The sequence below is a fragment of the Falco rusticolus genome, chromosome 9, assembly GCF_015220075.1.
Source record: "Falco rusticolus isolate bFalRus1 chromosome 9, bFalRus1.pri, whole genome shotgun sequence".
In the NCBI taxonomy this organism is placed as follows: Eukaryota; Metazoa; Chordata; class Aves; order Falconiformes; family Falconidae; genus Falco; species Falco rusticolus.
Window position 1 is genome coordinate 51381183 of NC_051195.1, and position 21619 is coordinate 51402801.

Genomic DNA, 21619 nt, shown 5'->3' on the forward strand with positions numbered 1-21619 from the left:
CCCAGCCCCTGCGCCGGGTGCGGAGCGGGAGCGCGGCGCGGCGCAGACCGAGCGGCAGGTGCCGGAGCCGGAGCCCTTTATAGCGCCTGGAAGAGCATCTCCATGTTGGTGCGGGCGAGCGGCCACCCCCCCGGGGGCTGGGGAACCTCCTCTGGGGAGAGCGGGCGGCTCACGGCGCCGGGGACGGGCTGGGGGCGGAGGGACCTGCCGGGACGGGGCCGCGCTCTGCCCCACTGCCGGCCCCGGCCCCGCAGGCCCCGCTGGGCGGTGGGTACGGCCCCCGGGCCGGCAGCCCCGGGCAGCAGCCTCGTGCCGAGCACAGGGGGCCACAGAAGGAGCTGGGGCTGGGGGCTGCCCCCCGCGAAGGCAGTGCTGCGCGGGGCTGGGGGAAGCTCTTGGCCAGGCCTCGGCAGCACTGCGCTCCAGCCGCGGGGGCACGGGGGGCTGCAGGGGCACTGGGCAGGTTCAGGAAGGGGCACCCATCCCTTCCCCACTCCCCGGGGCTGGTGGGGCTGCCCCACACCATCCCTGGGGAACAACGAGCCCCCCACCTCCCCAGGCATCTGGCCTGCCAGCAGCTGGACCGGCGTGGGAGCCCAGGGTCCCGGGGGTGGAGCACGATGAGACGGGTGTGAGTGAGAGGAGCAGCCGGCCCCACTCGGGGCATAGCCCCGGCAGCCCTGGGGCCAGCCAGAGCCACCTCGAACACCCCGCAGCGGGCAGGCCTGGCTGCAGGCAGCTGTTCACGGAGCCCAGGGAAAGGCACGTGAGGAGCACTGGGGCGTGCGGCAGCTCCTGACACCCCCTCTGGGGCCACCACTAAGGAGGTGACAGTTTGGACCTCGCACTGGCCACACCATGTGGAGCAGCCACAGCCAACAGCAACCCAGCAGTAGTTCACCGCTGGTATTTAATTAATTGCTTCACATTTGGGAATTCTTAATGAAATGTTCCATGACGGCAGCAGACCGGCACAGGAGCACCCATGTCTCCAGCATGTCCTGTTTATCGGGATGCTCCTGGGCCGCTTGGCCATGGGCTTGAGGGTCCGGCTCTGAGCCGGTCACTGGTGCTGAACCTGTCCCAGCAGGGCCAAGCTGTTCGGTCAGGAGACCCTTCCTGGCTGGTGCAGAGTCACAGCCTGTCCCAGCATGGGCAGGAGCCTGCTGCCTGCACTGCCTGCCAGGAGCGAGCTCCGATTCCAGGTGCTTGGTGCCAAGGGAGCTGCAGGGAGGGCAGCAGTACCGGCCCCGAGGCTGCGGGCACCTGGGGCTGCTGCGGGGCTGGGGCTGTGCTGCCGGCAGCGCCTGGTGAAGCGGGGCTACTGGCCCCACATGGCTCATCCCACATGGCTCATCGCACACAGCTCACCCCCCACATCTCATCCCCTCTGGCTCGCCCCACACATCTCACCCCGCCTGGCTCGCCCCACACATCTCAATCCGCCCCACAGGCCCGCTGCCGCCCGCGGGTGCGGTGGGTAGGAAGCGGCGCTGGCAGGGAGAGCGGCAAACAGGAAACGGGCTCGGCGGAGCATCGCTCCAGAGCCACGAGGAATCAAGCCCAGGCTAAGAATAGCACCGGAGCAGCCCCCGGTGCGGGTCGGCCGCTGCTTGGCTGGAAGAAGTGCTCCCACCGCCGGCAGAGCCCCTCGGCCATGGCCCCTGCACTCACTGCAAGCTGCTGGGGGAGCTGCCGGGCAGCAGTGGAGCAGGACCTGCCATCCGGGAAGAGGAGAGGAACCCAGGAGGGGCCATGGGTTGGGAGAAGAGCCGAGCAAACACCGTGAGGAACAAAAGCAACTCGGAGCCGAGAGCTGCGGTGCCTGCCAGCGTGGGTTGGGGAAAGGATAAGGGGTTGGCCAGCCCTGGGTGCTGGGGGGTTCCAGCCACCTCCCATGCCTGCTCCAGCGCGTGGGGGGTGCCTGGGCTCCCACGGGTAACACAGCACTGGGGCGACCGGGGACCCCCAGCCAGCACAGGCGGGGCTCCCAGAGCCCCTCGGCAGCCGGATCTGTCATTTCTGGGCAGCAGCGCGGCTGAGGGGCCAAGGCTACGGTGAGGCCTCGCTGTGCTGCCCGCAGCATGCGGAGCCTCCATCCCCACACCCACCCATGGGGACGGGACGGGAAGCAGAGGCCCACACATGGCTCCCGCTTCCTCGCCAAGCCCTGTTGCGTCCCCAGCGCTGGCCTCAGCCGCCACCATGCTTGGGAATGGCGGCAGTGGCCTGGAGAGGAGTGGGGTGGGGGACCACGGTTCTCCCTGTGGATACATACTCACCGTGAAGCAGCTGAGTATGGGCCGGTGTGGCAGGAGAGCCTCACTGACGCCACCAGCCAGGACCTGTGACCCGAGAAGCCTCCGTGGGGTGCTGGGCACCGCTGCCCTGTCTGCAGCGGGCTGGGGGATTTATGGGACCTGCGTCCGCTGGGAAGGTGTCGGGGCTCTGGCTGCGCACACACCGCCCTGGGCAGGACACCAGCCAATCTCCTCCCCATGGGGGCCAGGCTCAGCTGGGATGGACCCACTTCGGGGCCTTATTGGCTTCTGTGGCCACGTGACCGCGCTGAAAAACATCATAATTAAACTACAAAACGCTGCCCATAAACTAGCATTAGAAAGTGACAGCGGAGATAAGTGGGACCCCCACAGCAGATAACGCGCCATGGGAGAGAGACCCTGCGGGGAGGCGGGGGGCACCAGCAGGCGGCGAGTGCGCCAGCACCCATGGCCCCGCTGATTTACGGCCATGGGGTGGGAGGGAGGGGGCCATGGGGCAGGGTGCCTGCGGGAGGAGTGGGAGCCCACTGTACCCACCCAGCTCTGGGACCCACAGCTGGGGCCTCTGTGGCCCCGAGGGGTCTTTTCTGCAGGGGAGGGTGGGAGGTGGCTCCTCCACATGTGGGGTCCCATGCCTGGGGTCCCCGCAACCTCGCGGTGCCTGCAGCCAGTGCTTGAAGGAAGCCAGTGCCCCTGGGCCAGGAGGCGGTGGGGCAGCCAAGCCCCCAGCAGCGGGGCTGTGTTTGCCATCTGCTTCCCCACGCTCCAGCGCCGGGCACAGTCCTGACCCACGGGTACCACAGTGAGCGCAGGGCTCGGGTTTCCAGTGCCCTGTGAAAACACGAGGGCAGCAAGGCCGGGCGTCGGGGTGAGAGGCCACGCACGACACCTCCTGCCACCACAGTGGGGATCTGCCCCCACCGCCGGCCCTGCGCTCCAGCCGTCCATCACCGCGGTGTCTCCCCGTGTTTGCACACACAGGGTCCTGCTCCTTGCCTTGTTCCGCTGCAACAACAGCCCCTGGGACGGGCTGGCCGCTCGGCTCTGAGCCCCATGCCAGAGCCACGAGGGCTGTGCCACAGGTCTGCCCCGGCCGGGCAGCCGATGGCACCTGGGGTGGCACAGCAGGACCCGCAATCCCGGGCTCAGGGCTCAGGGAAAGACTCGTCCCCCCTCGGCATTGCCGCAGCCCTGACACAGCATGATGGTGACGGTGACAGCCCTGCAGTGTACCCACGCCGGGTGGGGGGCAGCAGGGAGACCCTCGGTGCTGTGGCTGCGGGGAGAGGAGCGGGAGTGGCGAGCTGCACAGCCCTGCTTGTTTTTTCCTCGCTCTGCAGCTGAAGAGAGGAGAAAAACTAATGAAAACAGAGCTCTGGAAGAAGCGCCAGGCCCGGAGTGGCTTCCGCCCTGATCCCCAGCAATTATCAGCCGCATGCCAGATGTTCCGACGCGATGCCAATGTCAGAGAAAATAAATCTGTGGCAGGTTCAAGGTCCCTGCCGGGCCGGCACAGAACGGCTCACAGCTCAGCACTGCGCGAGGCAGGGATGGAGCTGCGGGGCGGCCGCGGCCGCTTCCTCCTGCCGGGCATTGTTCCCCTGGGAAGCCCCGGCCTCACACTGGCCACTTGCTATTTTTGCAGCAAGGTGCTTTCAGGGGTAAATATGTCCCCACCGGCCTTGGGCACTTTCCTTTGCACAGGCCCTTGCCAAGGCCGGGGCCCAGCTTCTGCCGTGGGCACATGGCCCCGGGTCAGGGACGGTGCATGGGCCGCGGTGCAGCCCAGCAGGTCCCGGCCGGTGGCAGGAGGTGGGTTTGGGAAGGCTGCTCCAGAGCGGCTGCGCAGCGGCCGGGCAGAGCCAGGTCCAGCAGGGTGGGCGCGTGGGGCTCCAGCACCAGGGATGCCCAGGCCCCGTGCAGCTCAGGCGCCGGCCGGGTGCCAGCTCTGATGCCGGGGCCCTTTGCAGCAGCAGCCCTGACCTCTTGCCCATGCTCCTGTTCTCCTTCCCTGTCCCATGCTGTGTTTGCACTGGGACGCAGGACCAGCTGTGCCCAAGGAGCCCCTGGATACCCCTGGCAGCATGTGCCTGCGCAGGCAGGAGCAGGCAGCACACAGGGAGCCCATGCTGCAGGCTGCGTGTGGCCTCAGGGTCCCTGGGGGCTGGAGGAAGTGCAAACGGGTGGCATTCCAGTGGCCACAGCACCCAGGAGGGAGGGACTGGGTGGCCCTGGGCTTCCAGCTGCACGGTCCCCAGGGATGCACTGGGGAGAGGACAGCTGCTGTTCGGGGCTGGGAATGCACCCTGCAGTTGCTGCCCTGCCGCAGCATTGTCACAGCCAAGGGACAGGCAGAGCCCCTGCTTCGTGCTCTCGACGGGCCCAAGCACCAGCATATCTGTTACCAAAGCCTCGGCTTTTGGTCCAGCAACTGCCCTGCCCATTCCTGGCTGTGCCACGGGGCCGGCACAGCCATGGTGCAGCCAGAGCCCACAGAGCCACATCGCCCGTAGTGAGCCACAGACGTGCTTTGGCTCCTTGCTGGTACTTATCCTTGATGCTCAGCAAAGCATATCTTCTTCTCGGATTTTATCTCCATCCACTCAGCTTATCGGCGGCAGGGCAGCCCTCCTGCCTGCGCCACGTTCCCGGAGCGTGCCTGCAGCAGGTGTGGTCAGCACTACTGTTTGCCAGATCGCGCTGCCTGCACCGCCGGCTGCCCGCAGTCCCTGACTCCGGGGCCTGTGCCGATAATGCACACGCGGCGAGGACTTTGGCGATAGCGTTCCTGATGACATTACCTTGTCCCCCACATTCTTCCGATGCCACGCACGCCTTCGCTCGGGGGTGCGGACGGGCCCGGCTCATGGTGGTGTGTGCAGATGGTGCGCAGGCAGCGCCGGGAAGTGCTGGTGGTCTCCTCCCGGGGGGACTCATTGACATATCAGTCACATAGTTCTGCATAATTGGGACTTGGATGCAGCCTCTCTTTATGTTTCCTCTTGGCAGTTGCCAACAACATGAAGCACTCCTGGGTCAAAATGACAGCCTTTTGTTTACTATTCCTGCTTATGTGCCTCATTTTCTTCAAGGATAAGAGCTCTTTATAGGAATCTTTATTGTGATGAGGTTAGCAGAGGGAAAGATTTCTCTCCAGCTTTCTCTCTCTTTCACAGCTGATTAGCGGGGTCAGCCTGTGGGGACAGCAACGTGGAGCTCAAACCCAGCACTTGCCTTGGGGTGCCCCTGGCCACGAGCCGCATCTGCTCTGGTGCAACCCTACCCCGCCATCCCCGCTGGTGCACAGCCCCGTGCAGGGTCCCCAGGCTGTCCCACGGCACCGCTCCCCTCCAGCTCCGGGGGAGCTGCAGGGAGGGGATGCCCCCAACCTGAGCAAAGGGACCTTGGAACCCAACTGCCCCCAGGAGCTTGGGCAGAGCTTACCGGGAGCACACACCTCCTGAGCATGCTGTTACTGGCCTGGACGAGGTGGCCCATCCTTTGTCCAGCCTACGCAGTGGCGATCACCCCTGTCAGAAATGCCGAGAGCAATTCTTGCACCAGCACTTGGCAAACTGAGACGTGAGAGACTTGTGATGGTCCAGTAAATGGTGAGCCACTAGTCTACTGCATGCAACGCACTGGTGGTCAAGTTTGAACTCCAGAAGGGCAGTGGCTGGGCAAAAGCTGAGGAGACATGTGAGAGCATTTGGTGACAAGATGGGGAGAAGTTCAGGGAACAGATGTGGCCAGTGATGGACATCAATGGCCATCCTTTCCCAGCCCTGGGAGATGCCCCACAGGACATCCCAGCAGATCCTTCACCCGTTGCTGAGCTGACACCACCGCTGCGGCAGCATGACCCAGCCTCACCTCCCAGCCCTGTCCCAGCCAGTGGCTGTGGGGTGACACTCCTGGGAATGGCAACCCTTTTTAAGAGGAAAGCAACTTATCCTTGAAAGTTACTTTCCGAAGGTCAAGAGTGGGACTGTGACAGAGCAGCCTGACAAACGCATCTCCCAAAGTCCTTGGGCCCGATAATGTATGTCCCGTGCAATGTTGACACTAGTGATCCACCAAAGATCAGGTTAACAAGTTTGACGTTAGTGACAGCGTGATTTGTTCAGCGCTGGCTCTGAATTCATAGAGCGGCTGGCCTTCGGTGATAAACTATTGCACTGCGCGCACGAGGCTGTGGCAGTTGTCACCAGCCGGAGCACCGAGATGAAAAGGAAGCAGAGCTCTAATCAAAATACAGTGGTCAGTAGAGGTTGAGCTGAAAATTAAAATGTGCTGGTACTTTTCCCACTCCAGCCTTGCTTTCCAGGCAACCCTTTGTGCCAGCATGGAGCGAGGGGAGAGGCCGCCCCACCACCTCTGCGTGTCTCCTCTTGGTTTGAAGGTGAGGACAAACCCACTGCCCCGTGTGTGCAAAGCATCCTCTGCCACCTCCCTGGGAGCCCCGCCACTGCTGACCTTCAGGCCGCCCTTACAGGGAATAAATCCAGGGCAGTGCGGCGTCAAAGCTGCTCAAGCTGCTGCACGGAGCAGGAGAACTGCTGTAAATAAGAAAACTAGCACAATAGAGAGGGCAGGAGATGCAAGAGCGCTCGGCAGAGGAGTGGGGCAGCATGACTTATGCCAGCATTGAAGCGAGGATGTGGCAAACCCTCTAGAAGGAGCGGGGAGGGGTTAGGCATGGTGCTACAGCGGGGAGGGGAGCGGAGACCTTGCGAGCTCGGAGGGGATGGCCACCCTGTGGAGAGCAGCCCGGCAGGGGCAGAGACAGCGTGGCTGTGGGGTCCGTGGAGGTGCTGGGGGGTGGAGCAGGTCTGGGACCAGCACCTGTGAGGAGCAGCACCCTGGGCTATGAGGAGCTGGCCACTCTCCCTCCTCATCGCCCCAGCTGCCTGGGTGCCGCTGCAGTCCCTGAGCCACCACATCGAGCACATCTGGCTTCTCCATGTGCTGCTTCCTGCCGTACTGAGAAGAGGAGCAAAGCTTTCCTGGTGGAAAAGGAGGATCTTCGGCAGAAACACCTAGAAACAGGCTGCTGGAGCAACTCCCCCTCCTAACTATGTCTTCTCTTGTCTCCCCTCTGCTCACCGCGTGCTCCCATGACACCCTTGGCAAGGGGACATGCAGGGACTGCGGGACAGCACGAGGCCGTGGCGCAGGGCTGGGACAAGCATCCTCCCCAGAGGTGAGCTGTGCTGATGTACAGTCCAACACATTCATTGCAGCTGCTGTGAGGGATTATGGCAAGCGCGATGCTCCAGCTGGGGGGCACGACTGTTCACCTGGCTGCAAATGAATGTCATGGGCCCAGGTCAGGGCAGATCGCTGCTCCACCAGGTCCTTGGCGTGGCCCGAGTTTTGGGACAACCCTTCCACCCATCCCTTGCTCCCCAGACCTTTTCAGGTCTGAACAAGCAGATTTCTGTTGTGGATTGAGGACATCGGGGAACTTCCTAAGCATGAAAGCCTATGGCAGGACAGCCCTGCCCACCTAGGTGACCTTCATCTGCTCCATGCAGGACCCAGAATCACCAAGTCTCTCCTGTAAGCATGGCTGGGGATGCTGAGCTCTCCCCCACACGCCCTGCCCAGGGAACTGGCCTTTCCCAAGGGGGACACATGCCCACCCAGGGGGCTGAGGGCAGAGACCCGGCAGCATGGCTCCTCACCTCTCAAACGGGGCAGCAGAGCTGGGGGGTGGCCCCCTCCGCAGCCAGGGCTCACAGCAAAGGGGCAAACAATACAAGAAAACACCCCCAAAACAGCCAGCAAAGGAAAGCAGACTCTTAGCCTGCACCCTTCTCCCCTGCGGCTGGGGACCGGCTCTGCCCCACACAAAAAGTGCTTATTACAATCCCGCAGCTCCGTGTTCAAACCCAGGAGCTCCATCAGCCACAAAATCCTTGAGCTCAGGAGAAATATGGGGGAGGCTGCATCCCTACGCGCCAGAAGGCAGACACTGAACTGCTATTTCTTTGCCATAGGATCTGCCATTATTACATTATTGCTCTGCAATAAGTGAGAAAAAAATCCTAAATGTTCTTAAGCACCAGAGCTCCTAAATATTAAACATCTACATTTTTATGAGTTTAGCAGCGCAGAAAGTGCCGGCAGCCCCGCGGGAGGGAGCAGCGGAGTGGGGCCAGCTGCTCATTTGGTGCTGCCTTTGTGACAGCGCGGCAGCTCCGTGAGTGGGCTTAGTGGGCGCTCTCTAATACGGGCAGAAATGTAAACACACAAAGTGCTTCTTAAGTCTTTTAACATGTACCCACCTCAGTGACACGAGAGATTCTTAAATGATTTTCTGCAGTTTCTCTTTTGGAGCATGCTGGTCAAGGATTTCCGGTGTGTTTGCTTGTTTGGATTATTCCTCCTGCCTGCAGCAGCCGTTGCCCCATGGGTCTCCTCCCACTGCTGGTGCAAACCCTCCTCCTGCTGCACCCCACAGCAACAGCAACCCACCCGAGCGATTGCGTTGCAGCCATCCCACAGGCAGGACCAGCCCGGGTGACAGTGGTGGTATGGCCACACTCTGCGTGCCATGGCGGGCACCTCGGGTTGCATTGGACTGCAGTGCTGCAATGGCCAAGAGGAGAAAACCCGTCCTCATGCCTTCTCCTCTGGGACCTGGGCAGGGGAGAGGACCACCATGCACCCACTGCCCAGACCATGCAAGCCTTCGCTCCTCGCTGAGGCGCAGGAGCCCCCTCAGCTGCCACCAGCAGGCTCCCCCCAGCCAACCCCACCCTCGCAGAGGCCGCTGCCAGGCCACGCTGCCGGCTGCCCAGGGCAGGGCTTGCGCACCTGCCCAGGTCCCCAGCGGCGCCGCCAGCACCAAGGCCTTCCCCAGACCCACAAGTGATCCAGCCCCGGCTGCTCCACCGCAGGATGGCGGCAGGCAGGGCAGTGCCGCAGCAGCCACCCGGGCCAGCACCAGGCTCCATCACCCTGATGACGCCTCCCCCTGCCGAGGGCGAGCCACTGCTGAAGGGGAAGGAGCAAGCGAACAGCAGACACTGCCGGTGCAGAACAATTCACATTTATTAGTTCATACAGCTAACACTCGCTACACATGCGTTCAACACTTATTGGTCACATTTCCACAGGTAGTCAAGTCACAGAGCAGAGCAGCGGAGCAGGGGCAGGTTGGGCTGCCACGGACCCGTGCCGGTCCCGCCACGCAAGGGGGACTGGCTGTGCCACGGTGCGCCCCAGACATGCCAGTAGAAACATTCATTTGGTCGTAGCGTAGTGACGGAAAGGCAGCTCCCGAGAGGCGCAGCACGGTGCCCACTCCTCCTTGGGCGCTGCGGGGCGAGGGCAGCAGTGGCCAGATACACTGTCCTGCCCCAGCCCCAGCTCTGAGCGTGCCAACGTTCACCATGTGTCATGCCGAGGCAACATCCTGCTTCCCTGATTTACACAAGGGATTGTGGGAAAAATGAAGTGTTTTGCTGGGAGAAACCATCACCAGAACATCAGCGGAAGGACCCGAAGATGGGGTCCAACCCATCTTGGAAACATCCCGCAAAACAGCGATGGGCCAGCACAAGACACAGCAGCAAACTGGACCTGCTCCCTCCTTGAGCTGCCCAGCACACTTAAACCCAGGACATATGTGTGAGGGCTCTGCAAGGTCCTGGGCTACAAATACAGCCTCTGCACCACATCTGCACCAGGACAGAGCCAGAACCGGGCCCGTGGCTTGATGGGCACCAACAAAAACCAAACTGGCCAGAGCCACATCCTGCCCTGTGGCTGCAGGCGGGGGCTGCGCTCCACCAGGAGAGAAGCCAGAGCTCAGCCTTCCCCTGCAGCACCACAGCCTCTGCCTCACCGTGCGGGGACAGGCGGCTGCAGCCGCAGGACATCGCCCACACTGCCGACAGCGGCTTGGTGCATTAGTGGTCACTGCCACGGCACATCGGTGCTGGGCAAGAGCATGGTGTGCACAGCCTAACGCCTTCCCGGGCAGCCAGGTGGGATGCAAAGTCAAAACCGTCACCCGCAGGTTGAAACACTGCGGCAGCAACAAGCCACAACCCATGGGAAGGGAAACAAAACTCCAGCCATCACAGCCCCTCTTCTTCGCTGGCAACAAACACTGGCAGTATTTTGTTTTTCACACAATCCCTTTTGAGATGATAAACAGGATGTCACACGAGGTAGTTTAGTTATGGAAATTGAGTCAATAATGTTATCAACTATTACAAGACATTTTATAAATTGAAAGAAAACAATGAATCACAAAAGGCTTTGTTAAGGTTGATCGTCATCTGGTTTCAATTTCTGTTTCTTTTTGCCCTTGGGGGCATTTCTTCCACTGAACCATGTTGCTTCTTTCATAGACTTGTTAGAGATCAGCTGCACAGGAGCTCTTTTAAAATTTTTTTCTTTTTTTTTTCAAGGGGAAGATGTCTCCTGGATTGGCCTCACCAGCATTTTGCAGGGCTGGTTTACACCCAGATTTGTAGATCCTGCCCAGTGAGAGTGCTGGGAAGGCGGGTTTCAGCCCTGCAAAATTTGCTGACTCTTGCCCAGTGCTGGCACTGCCGGCGGCTGCATCGGGCCAGACGGGGCCTTTTGGATACTCCTGGCAGCTGTAACTGCGCTGGTTTCACACATCAGTACCTTTCTCAAGCAGTCGGAGTGAGTCTACTACCTTACCAACCCATGATGAGAAATATGTACTGACCAGAAATTAAGATGCTCTAATTCATAACCAACAGAGCACAGAACACTGGGAGTGGCTGCCAGGGAGATACAGAGAAATTCCCATTTTCCCCTTTTCCACAAGCACTCAAACACATTTAACACCAAAGGCTGAAGGATGAGGTAATGTGGAAATACAAACTTCTCCCAGCCCTAGGAGCTGATGCGCCTTCAACAAAAGCGTGAGGTTACCAAAACCGATGGCATTTACACTTCACCATTTCCCCACCCAACAGCACCAGGGGGGAGGCTGGGCACCGCGTGGTGGGGGGCTGCAGCCTGAGAGCCAGGTCCCCCCCTGCAGCCCTGCCCAGACCCTCCTGTCTGCTCGCCCAGAGCCCAAATGGCAGCATGCACCTTTGGGATGCTTTTCCCATTACACAACATCTAAGCCTTCAGTAGGCAAACTTCCCACAAGCCAAACCAAAAGTCTCCCCCCCCCCAGATCTCCATATGGGGCTTTATTCAGCGTTCCATGGGCCCTCCACACAAGTCGTGAAAGAAAGCAACTGTTGCAACATCAAAACTAGGGTTTCTCTGGGTCACATTTTAAATACTTATCCCTGAGCTTCTGTGCATTGCAAACAACACACCGTGAACCCAGAGAAACACCACAGCTTGATACTGACATCCTATGTATTACCCTCGATTTACACATCATCTACAACTTAAAAATTAGCTTCATACTTAAACTAGTTCCCCAAGTTTCCCCCTTTCTCCTGCCTTTTATGTGGCAGGGATGATTGCCGCTTATTATCCTGAGAAATAACAACATTTTCACAGACACCAAGCTTCATAGCTTCAAATCAAAACCAAGAAAGCAGAAGGAATGAACGGTAAATAGCACATTCACAGGAGAATCTTTTTTTTTTTTTTCCCCATTTCAAAAAACATAGTAAAGAGAAAAGAAATTCAAGTTTTTTTTAAAAAAAGGTTGGTTTGAAGGACAAGACAAACTCCTTAACCTGAGGTGGCTGCGGTTCTGTGCGGAAGCCTGAAGAGCAGGGGCCGATCCTGCCGTGCGCGGCAGAGTGAGACGGGCAGCCAGTGGCACTCGATGGGAGCTCGAGGCTCTGCATGGCAACTGCAGGGTGGGGGCACGGCCACCCAGACCACCTACGGCGAGTGAGAGCAGCCCTGCCAGAGCGCCCGGGAGCCCTGCTCGCTGTGCTGGCACTGCCTGCTCTGGCTCACTCAAAGCAACACCGCAGCACGAGGAACACAGGTGTCACTGGGGCAGCAGCTCGCCGGCACAGGTTGCCCTGCAGCTGGCAATCTGACTGACCGCTTTGCACTGATCACCCTGAAAACGCCACGTTCCCCCTTTGGTCTTCGCGTGACGGGAGACAGCAAAAGCTCAGGATTTAAGAATTACAGGAAAATCCAGAGCTGCACCTCAATGACCCAAAGCACGCAGTGCCTCTGCACAGCACTGTGGACTAGCAGGCATGAGATGAGAATGGGAACGACAAACGCTACCGGCACCGCTAACAATTAGAAAGTAGCTAATGCGTATGCAAAACAGCTGGAGAGAGAGCTCCTGCTGCATCGATTGTGCCATGCCTAGGGCCCATCAGTTGTGTGGTACCCGGCCTCTCTGAGCGCCCTGGTCGTCCCTCCACCCCCAGCCCTCTTGAGGGGCCAGGCATGCCGAGGACAAGGACTTGCTACTGCCGCACACAGTGGGGTCAAGGCTCAGCTCACAGGACAGAAGCCCGAGCCAAAGGCAGGCAGTGGAAGAAAACCCAGTCGCTTTCAAAAAGCCTTTGTTCAGGTCCTGGGGTCTTGCCACTCTGGGACTCAGCCCCGGCAGCAGCAATTTCTGCCCTGTTCTCTGTGCTGGGTGACCAGCTTCGAGCTGTAAAATGGCAACTAGGACACCTCGGCAGAGTCCCTCTGAGTACGTGAGCCTGAACACTTCAAATTTATGTCCCGAATCTCTGTTCGGATTAAAACTAACTCTTCAGCTTTCCATCTGCACAAATGCTATGAAGGAGAGGAAGGGGGTCAGTCAGCCAATTTATCTTTCAAATCGGGGATAAAAATTGACTTGTCATGGCAGAAAATTCTACCAAAGACTATTATTGTTGATTGATTCCTCTATGACAGAAGGTCAGATAAGCAAGAGCAGATAGATATCAAAGATAATGAACTTCCCCCTACTAGCATTAAGCACAAATAAAATATGAGTCCCTGTAAACCGAATGTTACGTGAAGAATGGAACAAAAATTCCAGCCTTTCCAGGGTGTCCTTCAAACCAAATTCACAAATACATCTAGTGACTGACCTAACGTCTCTACGTCTCTAGCTACATCTCTACCTCCTCATAATACCTGAGTTTGCAATGCAACACATTCACTTTACCCTGTTTAAAAAATACAAGTCATTAGAGGACTTGGTGCAGAAGATATTAAGAATGACTGTCCAGTGAGCTAGATTCTGGTTCGGAATATTCTTCCTTACTTGTCAGTTTAGTAAGGCTTTTCTACTCCCTACAACAAATGGGTTATTTGGTAATGGATACTGCTGCCAATCAACCTTTGTAAAGTTTGCTTTATACAACAGAAAGCAGAACATTCTCGTCCATTCATCATCATAAATGAATTTAGGTGTTTCGTTGTTGTCAGTACAGCAATAGTTTTGGGAGTCTTATATTGGATAAACACAGAATACCTAACAAATTATTTTTGTTGTGTATTTGGCAATAAGATGACCACTTTTACGTACACTAATTAAAACAAACTCTTATTCATCAACAGATCATAATAATTCAGTAACCGTAGAATAAAATTACTCCTATGCAATTTTAACAGTTTCTTTAGTGTATAAAACAGCAAGCCAGAAGATAACCCGTAATAAAAAGATCATATCAAGCTATTTGGAAATCAAACTTAAAAGCTGAGAAATACTTTCTAACTTACAAGCAGATATACTAAAATCTTCCCATTTACACTTGAGGTATAGGCTGTATGCAGAAGGCTTTCCTGAGAAATACGCGCTTGTCTCATTTTACAGTCGGAAAGTAAATGAGATTTACGGAACTGCCTTTGGATTGTGAAGCTCTATCAAGCTGAACTGCTGCTGGGCCCAGCAGCTGTTACCCGTAACATCCTATTTAAATAATGAAAAATGAGCAGCTAGTGGACTCTTAGAAAAGGGAAACCGTCAAGCTGGAAGATGCCCAAGTGGGATTGCAAAGGCGGCGATGCCACCGTGGGGGCACGGTCAGCCAGCAGCGGGTCTCCAGGGAGAGGTCCGGCCGCGGTCACCAGCACCCGGCGCAGCCGCTGACTAACCGAGAGATGTGCCAAGCCAGTGGGTCAGAGCAGTTCTTGGGCTGCGACGGAGGGAGCACCCGCGGGGTGAAGGGGAAGGAAAGACAGCTTTGGTGAATGAGATTTTTCTCCTGTCCACCACCACATTCATCTCAGCAGCTTCAGCACCTCTGAGCAGTACTCGCTTTGTGCCACACAGCTGTCATCACAGCCAGACAAAAAGGTAGCAACTGGTCCCTCCTGCCCTGAAGGAATAGAAGTTGCTTCCCAAAACATTTTCCAAACAGCATTCAAACATTTGTTGATGAACCCTCTTGCTACCTAACCATCAGATTCACACCTAAGGACACAGGGAAGGAAATCCAGCCAGGGTGACACAGCTGCCTAGGACAGCGACTGAGTCATCCGACACTAACTCTTAACGGAGGAGATGAGAGCAAGAGCATCTCATGCAACCTCCCCACCGCTACCGTGAGCAGGAACCTGTGAGGTTAACTCGTGAGAATGCCCAAGTTTAGATAAACACCAGCACTTAGCAATTGCTCAAAGAGCTAACCAGTTGCCGCTAAACCAGTTCTCCCTGCAGTGGAGTGGTGTGGAGGCTGCTGGATGGAAAATTCAAGCCTTGCAACACCTAGGACAGACCAGTACCAAGTACTGCATTAATACTACTTTTCCTGGCAAGGAGGGCTTCCCCAAGCAGCAGAACAGTCCCGGCAGGATATGACTATGGATCACCCATTCCCCGAGTCCAGCAAAGAAAGCCACACCAGAGGACACTGGAGTCCCTTACTCTGTTACACAGGTCACATTTAACCACAGGGTATGCTAACTGTTCCCAGAAATGGGCTGCTTGGGATCGCTGCGATGCAGAAGCCTCCTCAGCGGTCAGATACCACCTTGGAGGAACACAGTGAAAGGGGCAATCCTGCCTCTTCTCTAAGTAGGTCTTTCCTGCTTTCGTGAGCCTAAAATGGATGTTTAGGAGGTGATGAGAAATTACTTGCAGTTCTCTAGCAACAAGAGTAGCTTTGTGTAACGCCATGAGCCTGCCACAAACTGCAGCAATGCAATTTCAATCAAATGGAAAGGTGCTGCAGTAATAGCAAGGGGACAGTTGGTCAAGCTGGGGCTGGGGGCAGAGCCCGCTCCTGCAGCCTCCAGGAGGGGACAGGGGCCGCAGGGCCCCCACAGCTTGGGAGCACTATGATGCTGCTGGGGCAGGATGCAGGGAAACCACAGGAGCTACCACCTGCGTCTGAAAACTGTCAGGGAAAAAGAAACCAGCTGGCTAGACAGACTTTTCCTTCTTCTCCACTCCCTGCCTTTTTAGAACTATTATTATAATTAAAGAAAAAAAGCTTGGCACTTCTCTAACGCCCGCTTCTCCAAAATCATCCATTTGGGATACTAACAGCTCTGTCGATGAGGTGAGGCCGTTTGCTCTCTACGACAAACGCTTTTGGATACAAATCATGGAAAGAGCAGTGCGCGAACAGCATCTTCTCCTTGAGGTAGTCTTAGTCATCTCGGTCCCCAGCCCCCAAATACAAAAGAACTAACCCTAACAAACACTGTAACATTAAACATCTTCACATTCTGTAAACTGCTGGAGAATGCATCTGCTGCATTCATACAGAACCATGTGCATCGTGTTGAAGATCATACATTCAACTCTGTCGTGAAATAAATATATAGGAAAAAGAGTAAAAAACCAAAAACAAACAAAAAAGATTCTTGCTACAATGGCAGGGACACCCACTGCCCTGTCTCCTGCCCGGATCGCGTTTGCCCCTCTCCCGGGGTGAGCCAGCTCCCTGCCTGAGGCACAGCATAAGGCACTGGCCAGGGCGAGCTGGGCTCACTCTTTGCTCACACTTGTCTTGCAGGAATGTAGAACGGCCTTAAAAAGGAGAGGCAGCTGCTCCAGGGGGACGCTCACCATTTTTCCTGGTAAGAAAAAAACCGGAATTAGCAGCCACTCCTGAATCAGATTTCAGAGACACCTAAGCCAGCAACGCTGGCGATGGTTTTACCTTGAACCTCTCAGAGAAACAGTTAATCATCCCACTGCTACATTAGACATTTGATATTCATTTGGACACAACAGGATTTATTATTTACTTGAATAGAAAGCAAAATAAATGGGCAAAGTCAGATCAAAATGATTTCTCCACAACAGAGACTTATTTATAGATATATACTGGGAAAGACTAAATCCCATCTCTCCTCAAACTCCCTTGTCAATCTCAGTGAGTAAATTACGAGAGCTACTCTGTGATTATTATCTAGCTCATTACAATGGAGTAGAATGAAGCATATGGAGCCCTAACACTGGAAGGCAAGTGTCTCCTTTTGCCATAACAGTCAGGAACAAACAATGTTTTAGTAACATCAGACCCCGTAGATCTAATTAGTGACACAAGTGCATTTGAAATTTCACCTGCAGATTTCAGAGTTCCAGACGAGCTGAAACCAGGGGGCTAGGCTGCAGGTCTGCCCACTGCTCTGCTTATCGCCTGCTCCTTAATTAAGCAGCATTTCAGGGATCTCTCTGTTCCTTATAACTACTCAGTCCAGAATTACACACTTTTGAGACAAAACACCTCCAAGTTGGGACCAAAAGGAAGAAAATAAAAGGAGAACCCAACCAAAGTACTTAAAAGGTCAGGGCAAGGCATGTCTTCTTGGAGCGGGACGTAACACTGCGTCCACCAGCATCCCAAGGACAACCTGCAAAGCGCCAGTCTGGCTGGGTGAGCTAGGAGTGATGGGAGGTCACCTTTGGGTGGGAGAGAAGCTTCCATAGAGAAAGGGCTGCACAAACATCCTCCACCAAAGTCAGCAAGAATTTCACTGTTACAAACTAATTTTCTCTTAAAAGCAAATTTCGTAACTTGCACTTGATCCCAGGGGGGAGAGGAGCTCAAAAAGTTACCTGCAATGTATCGTATCTCTGGCAAACACATCATTAAATCCGGAAAACGGTTTGGCTGTTGTGGATATTTGTACTCTGTGAAGTCCTGGCAAACATACCAATACCGCTTATTCAGCTGCTCCAGTTGGGATGCATTAGTCAGACCCCTGATGTCTGAAAGTGAATATGATTAGAGTAATGAAAACATGACAAAAACATCCTAGAAGAGCAGCAGCCTCACACTTATTGCCATTTCTTCAGGAAAGGCAGACTGATTTCTGTAACGCTAAGCTGGGTCCCTGCTTTGGAGACTGGCTTCCAGTGCCCAGTTAGACAAATACTAAAATTCCCATCTCCCCTCATCACAGGATAAGTCTGCATCACGGATGCGTCTTTACATGCATGTTGGGTACAGGATTTCCTTCCACAAAAGGCCAGGATGAGAACAGCTAATGTCCTAAGCTGCTCATCTGCAGAGCTCAACAAACACTCTTGGAGATAACAGCTCCAGCAACCTTAAATCCCTGCCTGCCTGGTGTAAAGCAGCTGTGTGTCAAGGTTTAGTCCTCACAGCAGATTCAGCGTAATACTTCCTCAGACAGTAACATGTTGATTTTAGCTATATCATCTTGGCTGAGGAAAGCACTCAACTCTATAATTCAAGGTATCATCATATTTCTCCCCATCTGCTTATGAATTATGTCACATCAGCTTTATAAACTTGTCAACTTCTTATTTTTAAATTTAGCTTTGCCAATGTCAGGCAACATACACAAAGGAAAAATGGACGTTTCCAAGCTATCACCCTGGCAGGAAGTCCCACTGCCACCGTTCAGCATGATCAACAGCATCAGCACGCTGCTGGGGGTCACGGGAAGGATCCAGCATGGTGGAGCAAGGAAGCTGCGGACCCTTGGTGCAGGCTCCGTGCTGTAAGACCATCTGACGGAAGAGGCATTTATCTACTGCTCAAAAGCCGACTTTTAAAAATAATTCTCAGGTATTTCACATAAAAAATTGCAAACTTCAACTAAAAATAAAAGAAGACAGGAAGTTAATGAAAATACATTTTGGAAAACAATGGAGACAGCTTGAGAAGTGTATTATCCAGTGTCAGGAAACTGCCCAGGGAAGCAAACCGGAACCTCATCCCGGCACGGATTGAAGTGTCAGCACTATCTCCTGCTGGAAATGAGTGGGGGAGGAGAGAGCCTGTGGCACATTTTTACAGACTGCAACTATCTTTCATGGTACAAAAGACTTTGGGGACATTTATTTCCAAAATTACAGCTGAACACCATCCATTAAGCATCTGCCTCTCTAGTTTTCTTCATTTACAACATGAAGAAATGTCCTGCGAGGCCCAACAGATGCAGGGCCACAACAAGCCACTGGGAAAGAGGACCCACAAGCAGTGGGTTGGGACAGCGTATGAGTGGAGACAGGGCTAAGCACTACTGAGGAACCAACCCGATCTATACCAAGCTATTTCAGCCCACTACAGTTGTTAGGAAATGACCAGGATCTCCTCACACGTTGAAGAATTACTCTGCATGGATTCTGACGTGTCCCAGGTCTCGCAGCAGCCTGGACTGCCAGCCTTCATACACTGGTTAATCAACAGCAGGATAGTCCCTTCTTGGGCAGAGTTCATTGCCTGCACGTAAATCCTTCACTCATGATTACTTTTCACTTTGAAGAGTAGACATTAGGTATAGAATCTAAAAAGCAGGAAGCCAGCTAGCTATATGACCTGAGTATATATCTTGAAGGTAAATATTTTCAAGTCAGAAAAGCTCTAAGAAAAGAGAGGACTGGTTTTACAAATTCACTCTTTAAAGCAGAGAAATGAACAAACACATTTTCTAGTCGGGAATCTCTGGAAGGATGTCATGCAAATAGTCAATGTTTACTTCAGAAAAAAAAAGTCATGGAAATTAACTGGTTTTAAAGTATCATCTAGTTTATTGCCTAAACAGTTACCTACAGTAGCAATACTTTTAGATGAAACATCTTTGTCCGTTGAAAAGTTTGTTAGCAGCTGCTTAAGTCATCACTCACCCAAACCTTACCCAGAAAGGCTTCACCAGCCTCTCTGTCTGTTCTTATTCTGGTGTTGGTACCCTCGGTACATATGTGAAATGAAACACCTACTGTCCTTACTGCCTATACTTAAAGGCAATAAACATTGTCTAAGCAAATGAACTCATTCACTTCCAAGATTTCTTCATGTGGGTACCCAAGTATCCCACTCAGGATGGCACATGGTCTGCATGATGGCAAACACATACAGAGGGCTCAGAGCTCGAGCCTCTTTGTGGGCCCTGGACCCTTCCTCCCTTTTCTCATCAGGGAAGCAAAGGGTGCTCAGACTGTTTCAGAGAATTTCTCCAGTGGGGTCAATACCTTTGCTTTATTGACTCACCTTGATTTAGGAAGTTAATGGCTTTCATACAGGCATACTCCTCATTGCTGACCTTCAACTGGTTAAATTTGCGAAAGAGGTAGATCAACCGCTCCATCACCTCCATCCCCTCTTCACTGAATCTGGAGGACAGAGATCACACATCAACTTATACAGGACGCAGACCATACAATAAAGGCAGGAAGCTTATTAAAATAACTTCACAGATTGAAGCATTTTGCAAGAGAATTGAAAAAAATTGTCATCCAAACTGCTTGAAGTCTGCTGGCACCATTACATTAAAAGTAGAAGTAAGAAGGAAAATGGACTCAGTTACAAACTCAACTGATAGATATTTTAGCAAAAAACCATCTTTTGGTGATCCAGTTCATCACCAGCCTGCTCTGATAGAGGAAAAGGTTTGATGGAGCCAGCAATATGCAAAAACTTCTTGTGTGCTTGTAGGCATGCTGCTTTGCCTCTCTATGCTTGTATTTTCCCAGATTTCAGTGAGGATTGTGCTTTTGCATGTCACTAGGCTAATGGGAGGGTTAACTAAGCAGTTTGGGGAATGAGATGAGATTTCACAGAAATGTGGAGCGGTACTTCTCTTGTAGGACATGAAAATATCCTGCAACACACCCCCTGTCCTGCCAGACACAGGGGTCAGCAAGTATTTCCCCTCTGCCTCGTGTTGCACTGTCTCCATCCATGAGAGAAAGCAGCTCACAGCCACACTACGCAGCACTGCACTTTACTCCTGATGGATATTTTTGCAGGATAAAAGCACCTCTAGCAATCCTTGGATTTGCTAGAATGGCTAGAATTTGCTAGAGGAGTGCTTCCTCCCATTCAGAAGACAAGCCACCCCCAGCAGTGTTTCACATGTTCTTGCCGCTCACCTCCTCACACCTTTCTTCCATTTGTGCTTTCCACCATCTGCAGCAACCCAACATAACCTGCACTGGTCGCCAGCAGAAACACCAACGCACCCCTGGGGGCCTGCACAGCTGCACAGCACCCCACAGCCCACCCGAGACCTGGCATTGGCACCGCTTTACAGCACATTACAGGGGAACATTGGTTCTCTGCAACAAACACATCCAACCTGATGGTTCTAAACAAACCCCTCCCTCCTATGAAGCAGATAAATTAATTTTAACCTATAATTTGCCTATAGAATCAGCGCGGTCCCCAGGCTTTGGCTCTGTACAGCACATGTCACCATGTCACGGTACCAGCTGAGCAGAGCAGCACCCAAACAGGGCTGCACTGGTGGTGCAGGACTGCGGGAACACCGACCCCAGACCCTGCCACACAGACTGCCCCCAGAACATTCCCATTTCTAACAACAAAAGTGCCTACAATTTCTCATAACTGTAGAGTGCCGCTGGGAAAAGCCTTGTTTTAAACACCGAGGAATTACAGTGACCCATGTACAACAGTGGCACACACTTCATTTATCTGACAGGCAGGTGAGGAAGCTCACCTCCCGAAAATTCCCAGGAGTGACTCAAAGAGATTCCGTACTTCCACACAGCCATATTTATTTCCTGTTCATTATGGTTTGTTAATTTTCCTCAGCTGAGCACTTCTGAGGTTAGACATAGTGCAGGAAGGCTGTGATCCTTCCCACAAATAGGAGTATGCATGAAACCACAAATAGCCAACGTTAAAGTGAGCGAAACTGCAGCCTATGGTCTAGGGTTGAATCGTACAGGCTAAGGAACACATGCTGCCTCCTTCTAAACTTCCCCCCTCAAACAGAATGTGCAGGATTCATTGCACTTAATAAATGCCTATCAAGATCCAAGCAGGAAAGCACTGCTGCTAGTGAGGACTTCCAGGGATCCTCTGCTGGGATCCGGACCCACCATCCCTGCAGCACCTCCCCAGGCACAGCCACACTCATTGTGAATTTGTGCCGTTTGCTAGAAACAAGCTGCCCATCCACCCCTGCCAAGGGAAGCCTGCGACAGAGGCGGGCAGGAGAGGGCATGCTGATGCACA

At 54.2% G+C, this 21619-nt stretch overlaps 1 protein-coding gene across 4 annotated transcripts in view; it reads right to left on the reverse strand.

The window, feature by feature from the left end:
• Positions 1 to 9323: 9323 nt before the first annotated feature.
• NR6A1 (nuclear receptor subfamily 6 group A member 1) overlaps positions 9324 to 21619 on the reverse strand; it is a 98477-nt gene continuing 86181 nt past the window's right edge. For 2 of the 4 annotated variants that reach the window (XM_037399159.1, XM_037399158.1), the window contains exons 8-10: positions 19631 to 19752; positions 17227 to 17379; positions 9324 to 16238 (exon numbers count right to left, since the gene is read on the reverse strand). In XM_037399159.1, coding sequence (XP_037255056.1) covers positions 16150 to 16238; positions 17227 to 17379; positions 19631 to 19752 — 364 coding nt within the window. In that variant the 3' untranslated portion in view covers positions 9324 to 16149. Of the gene's footprint in view, positions 17380 to 19630; positions 19753 to 21619 lie in introns of all 4 variants that reach the window. The other 2 variants (XM_037399157.1, XM_037399156.1) reach the window with 1 other exon arrangement.